At 37.9% G+C, this 16,337-nt stretch overlaps 1 protein-coding gene across 2 annotated transcripts in view; it reads left to right on the top strand.

Moving 5' to 3' along the window:
- The window catches only part of RBBP8 (RB binding protein 8, endonuclease), a gene marked incomplete at both ends in the record, with an annotated part of 100,013 nt that extends 87,631 nt beyond the window's left edge, over positions 1-12,382 (top strand). For both annotated transcript variants that reach the window (XM_080714418.1, XM_080714417.1), the window contains 3 exons: positions 2,582-2,678; positions 7,546-7,687; positions 12,285-12,382. In XM_080714418.1, the coding sequence (XP_080570544.1) occupies positions 2,582-2,678; positions 7,546-7,687; positions 12,285-12,382 (337 nt within the window). The remainder of the gene's footprint in view (positions 1-2,581; positions 2,679-7,545; positions 7,688-12,284) is intronic.
- Positions 12,383-16,337: the final 3,955 nt, after the last annotated feature.

The raw sequence follows: 16,337 nt of genomic DNA, 5'->3' as shown, positions 1-16,337 counted from the left end.
TTAATGAAAAGACTTTAAGACTTTTTTGTGTGGTTTTTTGTTTTGGGAGTTTTTGTTTTTGTTTTTGTTTGGGGGGGGGGGTTAAGATAGATCCTGTTAAGCCAGGCATGGTGACACAAGCTTGTAATTTCAATACTTGAGAGGCTGAGACAGGAGGATCACAGGCTTGAAGCCAGCTACTTAGTGAGGCCTTCCACAACTTTGTGAGACCCTGTTTCAAAATTAAAATAAAAAAATAGGACTGGGTATGGTGTAACTCAGAGATAGACTGCATCTATCTATCAAATTCCCAGTAACACCACACACCCCCACACACAAAGATATATCCTATTAGAGATGCACAGTCAAACCACTGTGTTTTAAAGTCATTTGAGATAATTCTTTCTATGTAGCTAGGCCACCAACTCATTACCCAAGTTTTTATTTTGCATTTAATTGTTTTCTTTTTATATTTCATTCTTTTTAAATTATATAAAGACTGTACATTGCAACAAAACTAGCTTCTGTCCATGTCTACTTTAGTCCTTAGTTCTCTATCCCTGTAGGTAACGCTTTAAAATTTATAGTTTGTTCTTCCATTAAAAAGTAAAATAAAAGCAAATACATACATAGGGTCCTACTCTCACACACACCCCTACACACACCTTAGACAAATGATAAAATATTACATAAACTTTTTTTCATTGTGCTTTTTTTCCTCTAACTATATATCCTGGAAACCACTCAAAATATATATAGTAATATTCTTTTTTTTTTTTAGCTACATAGTACTTATAAGTGATTCCACCATGATTTATTCCTTATCAATGGATGCTTGGACTGCCGACAGTTCAGCTAGCACATGTAGTGTGGCAATGAATAGCCTTGCACTTTCCCTTTATATTTTTACATCTTTGGGATAGATTCCTAAAAGTAGAACTCCAGAGTCAAGAACTATAATTTTAAATGTTTCATATTAGAAGTTCACTTCTAATATGTGTGTGTGTGTGTGTGTGTGTGTGTGTGTGTGTGTGTGTGTGGTACTGGGGTTCCTGGAAGCCCTTCTACCTCTAGGCTACACTCCCAGACCTATTTTATACTTTTTTATTTTTGGAAATAGGGTCTCCTAAGCCAGCGCGCACGGCTGGCTTCGAACCAGCGCAATCCTCCTGTCTTGGCCTCCCAAGCGCGGGGATTACAAGCATGTGCCACCACGCCCAGCTGAGGTTCACTGATTTTTTTAAAAAAATATATAAGTAGTTTTACTTAGATAAACTATAGGAATGGTAAAGGTCTCAAGTTAACTTGGTTGCTTTCTCCACTGAGAATTCTAGGAAACCCTAGAAGATGCATTGTGTTCTCTCAGGGACAGGTAACTCAGTGACCTTTAAGGTGATGCTTTGCTTGAGGTCTGCTGCAGATGCCAGTTTACTAGTGGGTTCTCTGTTGCATTACAGGGCACTTCAGAATTGAATGGATAATATTCAGGCTTTGACCCTTAATAGGCTTCCAGTCGTTCACTATAGGGTCTGATCCATTTAAAGAGAAGCACAAATGTTCATTATGCAAATTATTTTGGAGAATTCAGGGAAGGTGGAGGCAGCAAAAGATTATGTTTCTTTTAGACAAAATGGCAAATGGCATACAAACAGATGAATCTGTTCTTTGGGAAGGAGTGGGTTAATACTGAAATCTGGGTTCTTAGTACTAGAAAACTGAGGCAGTATTTTTTTATTTATGTTATACAATACCAATTCCTGAGCTTAATAATAGAATATATATGTCAGGCAAGGTGGTGCACACCTGTTATCCCAGTACTTGGGAAGCTAAGATAGGAGGGTCATAGGTTCAAGGACAGCTTCAGCAATATAGTGAGACTCTCAACAACCCAGGAAGGCACTGTTTCCAAACAATAAATTAGAAAGTGCTGGGGAGGGGGTCTATAGCTGAGAGATAGAATGCCACTGGGTTCAATTCCCAGTACCATAAAAACAATAATAATAATAAAAGAATATTCATTTTTAAATGCCTCTTATTTTACTTCCTAATCCTTATTATTTTCTTTCAGAAGCAAAAATAAGAAATAATAGTTATCTTTTTCAGTTAAACAACTACCTATAAAAACTTACATGGCATATAATAGACATTTAATATTTGGTGAAGAAATGCTTTTTAATATACTTTTAATATTTTAATATGATACATACATATATAAAATATAATATGCTAGCCGAGTGTAGTGGCGCACACTTATAATCCCAGTACTTGGGAGGCTGACATGAGGATTGCAGGTTCATGGACAGCCTCAGCTACTCAACGAGGTCCTCTGCAAGTTAGTGAGAACTTGTTTCAAAATAAAGAATAAAAAATAGACTGGGGATGTAGCTTAGAGGTAGAATGCCCCTGGGTTTCATCCTCAGTATTGAAAAAAAATAAAATAAAAATAATATTCTAAATATAATGAATAAGTGTTCGGGGATGACTTCTCCTTTGAGCTCTGACCTTTGCTAATAACCTTTGCTCTAACCTTTTCTAATCTTAAACCAAAGATCTTTGTAGTAACAAATAGGTTAATTTAAGTTTAATTCATTTTTTTCCCCAGAGAGACAAACTTACAAAATTTTCCTCATATTGAGGTTGTTCGGAAGAAAGAAGAGAGGAGAAAATTGCTTGGACACACATGTAAGGAATGTGAAATTGTAAGTATTAATGTAAATACTGTTGGTTTTAAGTATGGCTTCATAGATCATAACTGCATGATTTAAAAATCACAAATAAAACCATATTTGTATCCAGAAATTTTGTTCAAGCCAGAAATAATGAATAAAAAGTATATTGGTTATGACCTGAGATATAAACAGATAAAAATGAAAGCCCTAAATTTCTCTCAGATTAAGCAAATCTGAGGCCTAAGACTTGGTTGGTAACACCAGTTTCAGACACTCATGCTATTTTTCTTTTCTGTATTTATTTTAAAAGCCTCCTATACATATACTATGTAGGTAAATTTTTGATATTTCAATAGGAAACATAGTATAACATTTATTCTGTTCACAGGCTCTCACAAAAATTTAGATATAATGTTTTTTAAATAATTGGTACCACCATAACTTTTTTCCCCTAAACAAAATATGATGAGTAAGCTTTTCTTCGTCCTTAAAACACATTTTTCCTTTTGTGTTGAAGTGGTTAGTGCTAATTAGACGTTGAAGAAGTTAACACTAATTGTCCTATTACTAAATTGTTCCCAGCAGGTTCTAAGTTTTCTTAAAATGTGCAGTTTTTATTTCTTTCCTTGCTCTCCATTAGTTATCAGATGGATGCCTCCAGGCATCTCACTTACCTACCTTAAAAATGTCCTTTTTAACAGCTTTGGGCTATGTGTTAGTCAGCTGTCCATCACTGTGACCAAATCCCTGAGATAAGCAACCTTCAAGGAGGGAAGGTGTATTTTGGCCCGCAGTTTCAGGGTCTCGGTCCCTGGTCACTCGGCCCTGTTTGGGATGTGATAAGGCGGGAGCATGCGGTGGCGCAGAGCTGCTCACCTCACAGTGGCCGGGGTGGGTTGCTCCTCAGAGCACATACCCTGTGACTGCTTCCTCTAGCCAGGCCGCCTGAAGGCTTTGTCGCCCCCAGTAATGCCCTTACCTGGAGACCATACCTTCACAGGAGCTCGTGGGAGAAATTTTACATCCAAACCACAGCCAGGTGTGGTGCCATATACCCATATAGTCAGAGCTTCTCAGAAGGCTGAGTTGGGAATATCACTTGAGCCCAGGAATTCATGACCAGCCTCAACATGGAACACATCTCAAAAAAGGAATAAAGGTTCAAACCATAATAAGCTAGAAATTTTGGTAACAAAGAGTGTTAAAATTACATGTGAAAGTATGACTAACTTGCCATGCCAGTAAGCATTTGATGAAAATATACATTCACAATGGATATATAAATTGGGATCACTTTTTTGAAAAGCAATCTGGCAATATAAACAAAAACACCTATATTGTGAGTTTTTATGACACAACTTAAATATATCACATTGTATTAACTAAAGAACTTAGTCTGCAAAGTAAGTTTCCAATTTTTAGTTATAACCATAACCTGTTATGATCTAGAACTAATCCACTATTTAAAAAGGAACTCTTGTGCTAGAAACACTGTTAATTTGCTTTCCTTCTTAGTTATTTTCAGCACTATTGTTCAATCTTTGAAAATCATTGTTTCATACCTTTTATATAGATTTTTAGTTACAGTAGGAAAGTGAATCATTCCCTGTTACTTTAGACAAGATGTGAAAGTGCTGGTCCCGTATAATTAAATACTGTCTATATACTTATAGTTACTAAACTATCCCATTTCCTGCTTCACCTGTGGAATGTGTAATATGCTAGTGGCTGTGTGATAATGATCTCAAGTTTCACATGTCCAAAAGCAAATATAAAAATTCTACATCCCTCACTACTGAGTCTTCTGTATAGTCTTTTTTCTTTTTTCTAGTACTGGAGATCAAACTCAGAGGTATTCTACTTCTGAGCTACAGCCCTACCCATTTTTTATTTTTTATTTTGAAATAGGGTCTCACTAAATTCTTGAAGCTGGTTTCAAATCTGCGATCCTCCATTCTCAGCCTCCCAAGTACTGGGGTTATAGGTGTGCGCCACCAAATCTGGCCATATTCATTTTTATAGTTGTTTAAACAAAAAATCTTGTATTTTTTTTCCTTCTCTTTTCTTGCACATGTTGATTTTACCTTGAAAACATATTCCATTTTTACCCACTCATTATTTCTACTACCAATGCTCTGGACCAAGTCTTCTCCTTGTCTTTTAATTTTTAATTTTTTTAAATAAACTTTACTTTTTGAGCAGTTTTAGAGTCACACCAAAATTAAGCAGAAAGAAGAGTCCCAAAAATACCTGCATCTCCATTCTTCTTTTCCTTCCAGTAAGTCTTCACAATGTAGTTTCAACACAGCAATGAATGAGTGTGTATATGTGTGTATCCTAATGATATTTTTAGAGTAAAAGTTAAATTATGTTATTCCTCTGCCTAAGACCTTTTGGTGTCTTCTCAGCTGACTAAGAACTAGAACCCAGAGTCCTTAACAAAGACAGCAAACTGTCAGCCCACCTCCTCTGACCATGTGTTATACACACACTCTGACATGCTTGCTGCGTTACAACTGCTCTAGCACTATAGTTTCTCAAATACCCATTAGTTTAGTGGCAATGATTTTTCTAATAAAATTTGATTGTCAGCTGGGCACACGCTTGTAATCCCAGCATTCAGGAGGCTGAGACCGGAGGATCGCGGTTTGCAGACAGCCTCAGCTACTTAGTGAGGCCCTCTGCAACTCAGTGAGACCCAGTTTCAAAATAAAGAATAAAAAATAGGGCAGGGGGTGTAGCTCGGAGGTCAAGTGCCCCTGGGTTCCATCCCCAGACCCGCAAAAAAAAAAAAAAAAAATTTTGATTGTCTAAGATCATCCCATCCCAAATCCCAGACTAAGATATAAAAGTTTACCATTAGGGCATTGAGAATGAGGAAAAAGATACCCAAAAAATAATGTTTTACAGATTCTCTGAAAACCTTTAATCTATGTAAAATTTAAATGTATCAAAAATCTTTAAGCCAGGCATGGTGGTGCACGTCTATAGTCCCAGTATTTAGGAGGCTAAGACAAGGAGGATCACAGGTTTGAGAAAAGCCTCAGCAACCCCTGTTTCTGAATTTAAAAAAAAAAAAAAAATAGAACCAGATGTAGTGGTGCACGCTTATAATCCTAGTACCTGGGAGGCTGAGACAGGAAGATTTCAGGTTTAAGGACTGTCTCAGCAAATTCTGAGACTCATCAAACTAACAAGACCCTGTTTCCAAATAAAAATAAAGTAGGGCTGTGGTTGTGGTTTGGAGGTAGAATACCCCTGACCCCCATCCCCACTGCCACACATACACACACACACACACAAAAAAAAAAAACTTTTTTAATTAAAACAATAAATAAAAAGGGCCGAGGGTATAGCTCTGAGGTAGAATGTGCCTGGGTTCTATGTCCAGTACCAAAAAAATAAAAGAAAGAAAAAGAACGCCGGGCATGGTGGCGCACGCTTGTAATCCCAGCATTCGGGAGGCTGAGACCGGAGGATTGCGGTTTGCGGACAGCCTCAGCTACTTAGTAAGGCCCTCTGCAACACAGTGAGACCTGGTTTCAAAATAAAGAATAAAAAATAGGGCAGGGGGTGTAGCTCGGAGGTCAAATGCCCCTGGGTTCCATCCCCAGACCCGAAAAAAAAAAAGAAAAGAAAGAAAAAGAAATCTCTACTTCAAATTTAAATTCTAGTCCCAAATCTGTCACTTCTAGTAGTTGATGTTTTTGGCAAATTATTAGTTTGATATTGATCTCTTCACGTTTAAAATGAAGAAATTGAGCCGGGTGTAGTGGCGCACTCTTGTAATCTTAGTACTTGGAAGGCTGAGACAGGAGGATTGCGGGTTCACAGCTAGCCTCAGCTATTTAGTGAGGTCCTCTGCAACTTACTGAGACCCTGTATCAAAATAAAGAATAAGTTGGGCGTGGTGATGCACGCTTATAATCCCAGCATTGAGGAGGCCAAAACAGGAGGATCATGGTTTGCAGACAGCCTCAGCTACCTAGTGAGGCCCTTTGCAATTCAGTGAGACCCTGTTTCAAAATAAAGAATACAAAAAAAAAAAAAAAGGCAGGGGGTGTAACTCTGAGGTAGAATGCCCCTGAGTTTCATCCCCAGTACCGCCAAAACAAAGAATAAAAAACAGGGCTGGGGGTATAGCTTGGAGATAAAATACTCCTGGGTTCAATCCTCGGTACCACAATAAAATAAAATAAAATAAAGAAATTGCCAGAATTATGTGACCTTATCATCTGTATTCTCTTAAGCTATGAATATATCACTGCTTTGATTTCTTAGAGACCTGTACAATTTTTACATACAGTTTTTATCCATGTTTCTATGAAGTTTAAATTCTTTATGATAACAGTTGCAAAAAATAGTGTGCCTTTGATCCTAATTGAAAAATACAACTTTAAAAGGGAAGCCATGAATCCTTTAAGATCAAAGTATAAATTTTTATTTAAAAATTTTCTAGAGGCAAAAAACTACTTTGAAATATACATATTACATTCAAGTACGAGTTGAAAAATTGCAGACCTCTGAATGTTGTTATTGATGGGTCAAAAATGAGTTTGTACTGGTATATAAATCAACTATGTCACTAAGTAGACTATAAAGTTAAGCTAGCATTTGGCTTTCCATTGCCTTTATTAATGAAGGAGACAGTATGTTCATTTACATTATGATACAAGCTCACTTTCTCTTTAGTGAAGCAAAAATTTCACAGAATTTTTATTTATCAACACTGATTACTATTAATAATACTATCTGTAAATTTAATTACTGTTATCAGTGAGTAGTAAGTTTCCTTAGAATGCTGAATGTTGAAATAAATGACTTATTTAGCTTCTAGTTTATAATCAATAAACATGACTTATATCTAAGTGGAAAACTTTTCAATTTTTATTATTAGTATTATGCAGATATGCCAGCAGAAGAAAGAGAAAAGAAGTTGGCTTCCTGCTCAAGACACCGATTTCGCTACATTCCACCAAACACACCAGAGAATTTCTGGGAGGTTGGGTTTCCTTCCACACAAACTTGTATGGAAAGAGGTGAGAGTATAAATTGTAACACTGTAGAATTAATTTTTCATACTGTATATACCCAAGCCTGGGTTAACCTTTTATCTCCATGATTCTGCTGCAAGTTGGCTGCTGGTTCTATTGACATAAAAAGAAATTCCTAAAGATAATTTCATAAATTCCTAAAGTAAACTCTTCTGATAGTTTAATTGGGCTCAGACATTATTTATAATCACTTTATTGAGATTACATAAGTATCATCATGGCTTGTCATTCAAATTTCAGAAAGCAATATCTCCTATCATTGTATCACCAGAATGATTGACTTTGCAGAAGTTAGCTGCACAGTTATGTTGGCGCATGCTTGTAATCCCAGCATTCGGGAAGCTGAGACCAGAGGATTACGGTTTGCAGACAGCCTCAGCTACTTAGTGAGGCCCTCTGCAACTTAGTGAGACCCTGTTTCCAAATAAAGCATAAAAAATAGTTCTGGAGTATAACCCATAGATAGAAAAGCCCCTGAGTTCCACCCCCAGTATCACCAAAAAATAAATAAAAAATAAATAAATCTACTGCTACTATAAAGTTTAGATTTTAAAACTTCACTTATCCAGAATGCTGCATATTTATAAACCATTATCTAAATAAAGAAAAAAAGGATGTTAAATTGTTTACATATAGCTGGCTGTCTCCTTCAGGGTACTTCTATTTAATATAATTGAGAATACACTCAGCTTTTCCTTTTTTTTTTTTTTTTTTTTGTGGTACTGGGGATGGAATTCAGGGACATTCTACCTCCAAGATACACTCCAGCCCCCTTTTTTATTCTTTATTTTGAAACAGGGTCTCACTGAGTTGCAAAGGGCCTCACTAAGTTTTAGCCAAGGCTGTCCTCGAACCGCGGATCCTCCTGTTTCAGTTTCCCAAATGCTGGGGTTACAAGCGTGTGCCACCACACTCAGCTACATACTCTCATTCTGCACTTAGGCAAGGACTATCGATCTGGTCATTTTCAGTACCATCACATATTCCATAACATTTCAGTCAGCCATGAGTCACATACCTAACAGTGGTTACTTAAGATTATATGGCCCAGTATTATGGTTCTCATCTTAATTTGTATATATATGCTCTATGGTGTCCACATTACAAAGTTGTCTAATGTATTTTTCAAAACATGACCTTGTCATTAAGGTATACATGACTGTATTTGGGCAGTATAATCATTCAGAGTCATTAAGGTCTGAACTCTGTTATTGAAATGATTGGTTTAACAAGAGCTTTTAACCTTAAAAAAGCTATTCATATAAGCAGCATCCATTCACAAACTCGTGAAAGTATTTCAGGGAATTTATTAGAGTATTAATGTGGATCACATTGAAAATGGTATACATTCACACAGTGTTTGGTGCCCCCCCCCCACTTTCCAACAATGAGTGTCCAGGTTGACCATGCTACATTCACAGTTACACACATATTTGAATGTAGCTCCTCCATTAATTAACCTCAGCCTTCTTCCTCTCCTACCCTTCCTTTCTAGCTTTGTGAGGTTTCCCCTCCATTATCTGGAATTCCTCTGGTATCCCTAATACTCCCTAGTTTGGGCATATTAGAGAAAACGTATGTCCTGAAGGTACCTCTTTAATTCAAAATTTTATTTCCCACATTACTGCATTCTTAGACTTTTTGGGGGCACATATACTTCAAAACTCATTTGCTATTGAAGGAGTATTTGCACATTTAGACATTTTTAATAAGAGAATGTACTCTTATGCCTTATGAAAATATTTTAATTCAGAATCATCCTAAAACTTACAGAATATTCACCTTACTGCAGTGTATTGTGTTCTAAGTATATTTCAGTGAAAAAACTGTTTACTAAAAAGCCATAAGAGACAGAATTTATTAGCTAAGTAGAATTTTATCTGAACTCTATAGTATATTTCATTGTTTTCAACATGATTATTGTTTTCATGGTTACAGGCTAAATCTTGTGGCTTTAATTATTGAATTTTATGAAAATGTGATATGTATTTTGACATATGACTATGTTTAGAGTATGTATAATTTGACCTTCAGATTTATTATAGATTTAATTAATGGTAGCTTTCAGGTCTTAGACCTATAAGTTATAGATAAACATCTAAAGGTTTTACCTGTAAAAGAACATATAGCAGTGCTGAGTAAACATTACCTGGTAGGATTATCACCTAGAATTTCAGCTCAGCCTTGCCCGTTATGCTATTCTTAAGAGTCCTGGGCCCAGATATTTGACTAGCAGTAAGGGGTAAACTTTCCTCTTCAGGTTTTTTTCTTCTTCTTCCTTTTTTTTTGGGGGGGGGGGTTTACTGGAAATTGAACCCAGAAACATTCTACCTCTGAGCTTCGCCCCAGCCCTTCTTTAATTTTTCATCTTAGACAGGGTTTCCCTAAGTTGCTGAGGCTTGTCTCAAACCTGTGACCCTCCTATCTCAGCCTCCCGAGTACTGAGATTATAGCTTCATGCTATCACACCCAACTTTACATATTTAAGTGTATGATAGTTTTTCAAAAAAAAGCCTTGGGTAGCTATTAATCATATTTTTACTCTTCCCGATAACAAGTCAGATTAAATTCCCTCTGACATGACATCTCTCCACTGGGTCACCACATAGAAGCAGATAGTCTGGCTAGAGCCTGTTTTTACCCCTAGTAAAGGCCCAGAGGTATGACAGAGCCTTGTCCTCCCCTGGAAATTATATCAGTAGAAACACCTTGGGAGAATCTTAACAGTCTGAAAAGTATAGAAGTATGTCATCCAGTAAAACAGCTACTGCAAAAAATAAATCTTTTTAATAGGAACCTGCAATTATTCATCAAAATAAGCATTCATACTGGGCATGGTGACACATCCCTGTTATCCCAGTACTTGAGAGGCTAAGACAAGAGGATTGCAGGTTTGAGGACAGCCTCAACAGTGGTGAGACTCTCATCAATCTAGTGAGACCCTGTTTCCAAGTAAAACTAAAATAGGGCTGGAGATGTGGCTTAGAGATAGAATACCCCAGGGTTCAATCCCCAATGCCACACACACAAAAAAGTAGAATTCTTGTTTAGCAGTTGGTCCCCATCTATAACTTATGAGAGGCAGAATAGAAAAGAGTAAGAGATCCTCTCTAGTTCTGCAGTTAGAACCTCACAAGGTTCCAACCTTTCCACTTCCTAGCGTTTTGGACTTGAACAAGTTATTCCACTTTCCTGCGTCTTTTTTACTATAGACGAGGAAACATGCTAAGTGCCATTACTGTTACACAGCCACAAGTCAGAAGAACTGTGTAGACTGTCAGGTTCATTAGTCGTGGTGGCTTCTGTTCCTCAGCCCATATAGAAATAACAATGGATGGATAGATGGATAGGAGGGGGAGAGAGTGCCACTCCAGAGAAGGGTCGTGATGGAGAGCTCAGAATCCTGAAAACTCTGATCTTAAATAGGGTTTCTGCTGCCTTCCTTATCTCGGTTGCTATGCCGATGGGGTAGGGGCTCACTTTTCCCACAAATGCAGGTGCAGACAGCCCATCCTGCCCTCCAAGGCCGAGTCACAGCATATAATATTTCTGCCCAGGTGCAGAAAAAGGAGCTCTATTTTTGCATTCTTGCTTTCTTTGTACAAGGAACAGCCAGTCTGACATCTCAAATCAGGGTTTAGCGACTGAGAAGATATATGGTGTCTTTTAGTCCCCTTGAAGCTTCAAGGCCTGTCACTTTTGTATCTTGTTGCCATGTCGACCCAGCAGAGGATGAGAGTCTGGCCCTGTGAGAAGCTGCCTGTTTTAAGTCTTTGTGGGAGTGCAAACTAGTTCAGCCATTATGGAGATTAGTGTGGCAATTCCTTAGAAAACTGGAAATGGACCCACCATATGATCCGGCTTTACCACTCCTGGGTATCTTTCCAAAGGGGTTGAAATCCGAGAACTACAGTAACATATGCATACCCATGTTCATAGCAGCACAGTTCATAATGGCCAAAATATGGAACCAACCTAGGTCTCCATCAATAGATGAATGGATTGCAAAATTATGGGAATTATACACAATGGAATTTTATTCAGCAATAAAGAAGAACAAAATCATGTCATTCGCAAGAAGATGGAAAGACCTGGAGAACATTGTGTTAAGTGAGATCAGCCAAGCACAGAAAGAGAAGGAACATGTGTTTTCTCTAATATGCCTAAACTAGGGAGTATTTGGGATACCAGAGGGACTCCAGATAATGGAGGGGAAACCTCAGCAAAGCTAGAAAGAAAGGGTAGGAGAGGAAGAAGGCTGAGGTTGATTAACTGGAGGAGCTACATTTGTGTATGTGTCTAAGTGTAAATGTATGGTCAACCTGGACACTCATTGTTGGGAGGGAATCAAAGGGGGAAGCAGGGGGGCACCAAGCACTGTGTGAATATATGCCTTTGGCAATATGATCTACATAAAAATTAAAAATAAAATAAATGTCTGCTCTGCCTCAGAATAGGGCATGATCTGAAATTATCTTCCTGTTCCCACATCATAAACTTAGGAAAAATATTTACTGTTTGTATACCAAAAGAAATATCTGTTACAAATAGAATCATCTAAATTTATAATTTGCTTTTTTAGGTTACATTAAGGAAGATCTTGATCTCTGCCCTCGTCCAAAAAGACGGCAGCCGTACAATGCAATGTTTTCTCCAAAAGGCAAGGAGCAGAAGACATAGATGTTGAAGCAAAACCAGGATAGTTTTTTTCCCTTCAGTTATTTATAGTTACAGGTGGTATTAAACGTTGATTTTTGATCTTTTGTAAATTCACTTATAAATCAGTTTTCTATTAAAAATGTTTTTAAATGGTATTTACTTACCACAAAAGCAACTATTTAAAATGTGGATGTGTTTGTATTTTCTTGCTTTTGCAACCTTGAAATGATAAGGTGTTTCATTTTGCATTCTAACTTAAGAGTTGTTTATTTACTTTGGTAATTACAGTTTTGAAAATATGGTAGTAGTAGTAGTCTGTTATTCTTTGCAAATCTTTTCATTCTATCTTCTTGATATTTACATTCAGTAATGACTTCATGCTAATCATTACCGATTTTCATTCTCAAAATCAGTTGCTCTGTAGTAGGTCATACTTGTGCCTTACATTGTCTGTGTGTGTGTGTGTGTGTGTATGTGTGTGTGTGTGTGTGTGTGTGTGTGTTTTCAAGCTATTCCCTATCCTTTTTTTGTTGTTTCTTTTTGAAACAGGGTCTTGCTAGTTTGCTGAGAGTCTCACTACATTACTGAGGCTGTCCTGGAACTTCTGATTCTCTTGTCCTCAGACTCCTGAGAACTAGGATTATAGGTGTGTGCCACCACACCTGGTGTAAGACTCTTTTTTTTCCCCCTGTGGTACTGGAGATTTAACTTAGGGGCATTCTATCTCCAAGCTACACCCCCAGACTAATTTTTATTTTTATTTTTGAAACAGGGTCTCACTAGTTTGATGAAAGTCTCACTACTTGCTGAGGCTGTCCTCAAACATGGAATTCTCCTGTCTCGGCCTCCCATGTGCTGGGATTACAAGTGTGTGCCTGGCAAAGACTCTTTTAAGAAGGCTGAATTTTAATAATCTTAACCCGTTAGCTTTGTGCTTTTGGTGACTTGAAATGACACCTAGTCTGTAGTAACCTCCTCTCAAAGTGACAGCGCTCAGTGTGCTGTAAGTCCTCTGATCTGGTCGTAATCCTGCAGCTCTTCTCGTGTTTCCTTTTCGTCATGGTTCCTTTTTTTTCTAGTAGAGTTTTCAAGCTGACTTTATATAATTCTTCTTGCCCAAGTGTTCACATTCAGTTGTTTAATTTCTCTGGATTAACTCATTTTAGGAACTTTCAATTTGGCCTCAAAATAACTAACAGTTTTCCGTTACCCTAGGACATACTGTTTGTGTTGTTAAGATAACTGGCCACGTTTGTGCCATCTTTTCTAGTGTCATCATTTTGTTTACCCTTGTCTTTTTGCATGATTTTTTTTTATCCAGTACTGGGGATGGAACACAGGGCATTCTATCTCGGAGCTACACCCCCAGCCCTATTTTTTATTCTTTATTTTGAAACAGGGTCTCACCAAGTTACGGAGGCCTCACTCATTAGGAGGCTGGCTGGAACCTGCAGTCCTCCTTTCGCAGCCTCCCAGCTTAGTCTCCCTTGTTGATCAAGATTCTCGTGAATAAATGGCATCAGTTTGTGCTCTAAGACACAGGAAGAGAGATTAGCATGTTGAGCACTGTGTCAGAGTACTTACGCAGTTGTTCAGCTCTGAATAGGATTCTGAGGTTTTTACATCTGTGTCATCACTTCACCTCTTTTCTCCTTTTCTTTCTTTCCCTGTGTTTGATTTTCATTTTCTGCTGGCAGTCAACTAATCTCCCAGAAATAACAACAACCATTTATGGTTGCTTATTACATGCCAAGAACTGTGTTATGCTCTTAACACAGATTTTACTCTTTCAGTCCTCAAATAATCTTTTGAACTTACGTAATACTTAATGTTAAACTGCAAGATGTGGATCCATATACAGCATATTAAGCAGCAAATGACTGGCTTTATTTTTGTCACTTCATAAAGTCTGTAAGATGGCACTCCAAGGCTTCTGTTACAGCTCTGTTGTCTGGGACCCGCTTTTCTCCAGATCTCCGCTCTTCTATCCTTGGTGTGGAGCATTCATCTTGTGGCTGTAAGGTAGCTGTGCCATCTCTTGAACCATTTTCATGGTCATTGCAAAAAAGGGAATGGGGGAGAGTGTGCTCTTGTTTTTTTCCCCTTCAAATAGTTTTACAGAAAGCCGGGCGTGGTGGTGCACGCTTGTAATCCCAGCATTTGGGAGGCTGAGACCCGAGGATCGCGGTTCGCAGACAGCCTCAGCTACTTAGTGAGGCTCTTTGCAACTCAGTGAGACCCAGTTTCAAAATAAAGAATAAAAAATAGGGCAGGAGATGTAGCTCGGAGGTTGAATGCCCCTGGGTTCCATTCCCAGACCCGCAAAAAAAAAAAAAAAAAAAAAACAAATAGTTTTACAGAAAGCCCTACCCAGTAACTTTCCCTACAGTAACTTTCCGTACTTCTCAGTGGCCAAAATTGTCACATGATTATCTTTAATAGTTGGTAGAGCTAGACCCCAGTTGCCTGCCTCCAACCAGAGTATATATCCCCCATTGTATAGTGCCTCTACACACCAGGAGTTTGAGAGATACGTGGATTTGAACAGGGCACCATGGAATGTGTGTTTCCAGCTACACACTTCCCACAGATTTTTTGTTTTAAAAGGCAGCCTAAGCAGAGAGCAGTAGATTGTTTGTCCAATAATAGTATGTCAGACATCCAGTCAGTTTGTAACTAACATTTTTACTTTATCTTCAGGCACCCTGTGGGGTGGAGGTCTTTCCCTTTTTATTTGCTCTTGACCAGATCTTCTACTCTTAAATGGAATAATTAAATGCATACCTTTTTCTTTTCTTTTTTTTTCTTCTTGCTGTTATAGAGATCAAACCCAGGATCTTATACATGCTAGGCAAGCACTGTCACACTAAACTATACCTGCACTCCAGAAATAGACATTTTTTAAACCACTTAATTTAGAAGGATGCATTTAAATGCAAATGATACTTTATGACACATTTCACACACAAACTTTTCTTTAAAAAGATGATGTAAACCAGATGCAATAGTACATGCCTGTAATTCCAGTACTTGGGAGGCTGGGACAGGAGGATCATAGATTTGAGGCCAGTGCACGATTACTTAGACCCTCTTTCTTTTTATAATTATTTATTTATTTATTTATTTATTTATTTATTTATTTATTTATTTTGGTGGTACTGGGGTTCCTGGAAACCCTTCTACCTCTGGGCTACATTCCCAGACCTGTTTTTATATTTTTATTTGGAAACAGGGTCTCTTAAGCCAGCGAGGCTAGCTTGGAACCTGCGCAATCCTCCTGTCTTCACCTCCCAAGTGCGGGGATTACAAGTATACACCACCACACCAGGCTAGACCCTCTTTCAAAATAAAAAATAAAGTAGGACTGGGGGTAAGGCTCAGAGGTTCAATCCCAGTACCACACACAAAAGAATAATGTATATTAAAGGACTTTATATATTTGTATAATACGCATGTTAGATATTATATTCATTCAAATATGTTATTCACTGGTTGTGTATAATTATATATTATTTCAGGTTGCCTGTACGCTTTTATTTTTATTTTTATTTTTTTTTGTGTGTGTGTGTGTGGTACTGGGGGTGGAACCCAGAGGCTTTCTACCTCCGGGCTGTACTCCCAGACCTATTTTATATTTTATTTGGAAACAGGGTCTCACTAAGTAGCTGAGAGCCTCACTAAGTAGCTGAGGCTGGCTTCGAACCTGCGTGGTCCTCCTGTCTCAGCCTCCCAAACACGGGGATTACAAGCGTGCGCCACCACAACCGGCTGCCTGTACGCTTTTAAAGTTTAAGAGCTGTGCTTTAAACTTTGGAAACATGAAAAACCTATATTTCAGCACTTTAACACTTAAGTAACACCTTCCCTGCCTTTGATAAACAAATACTCCAATTAAACCATTTGAAATCTGAGGTGGTAGATGCTACAATTTGAATGAATTAATCATGGTTGCCCAAATTTATATAAAAGACATCAT

Source organism: Muscardinus avellanarius, assembly GCF_963383645.1.
Source record: "Muscardinus avellanarius genome assembly, chromosome: 17".
Taxonomy (NCBI): domain Eukaryota; kingdom Metazoa; phylum Chordata; class Mammalia; order Rodentia; family Gliridae; genus Muscardinus; species Muscardinus avellanarius.
This window is presented reverse-complemented; position numbering and strand designations above follow the sequence as displayed.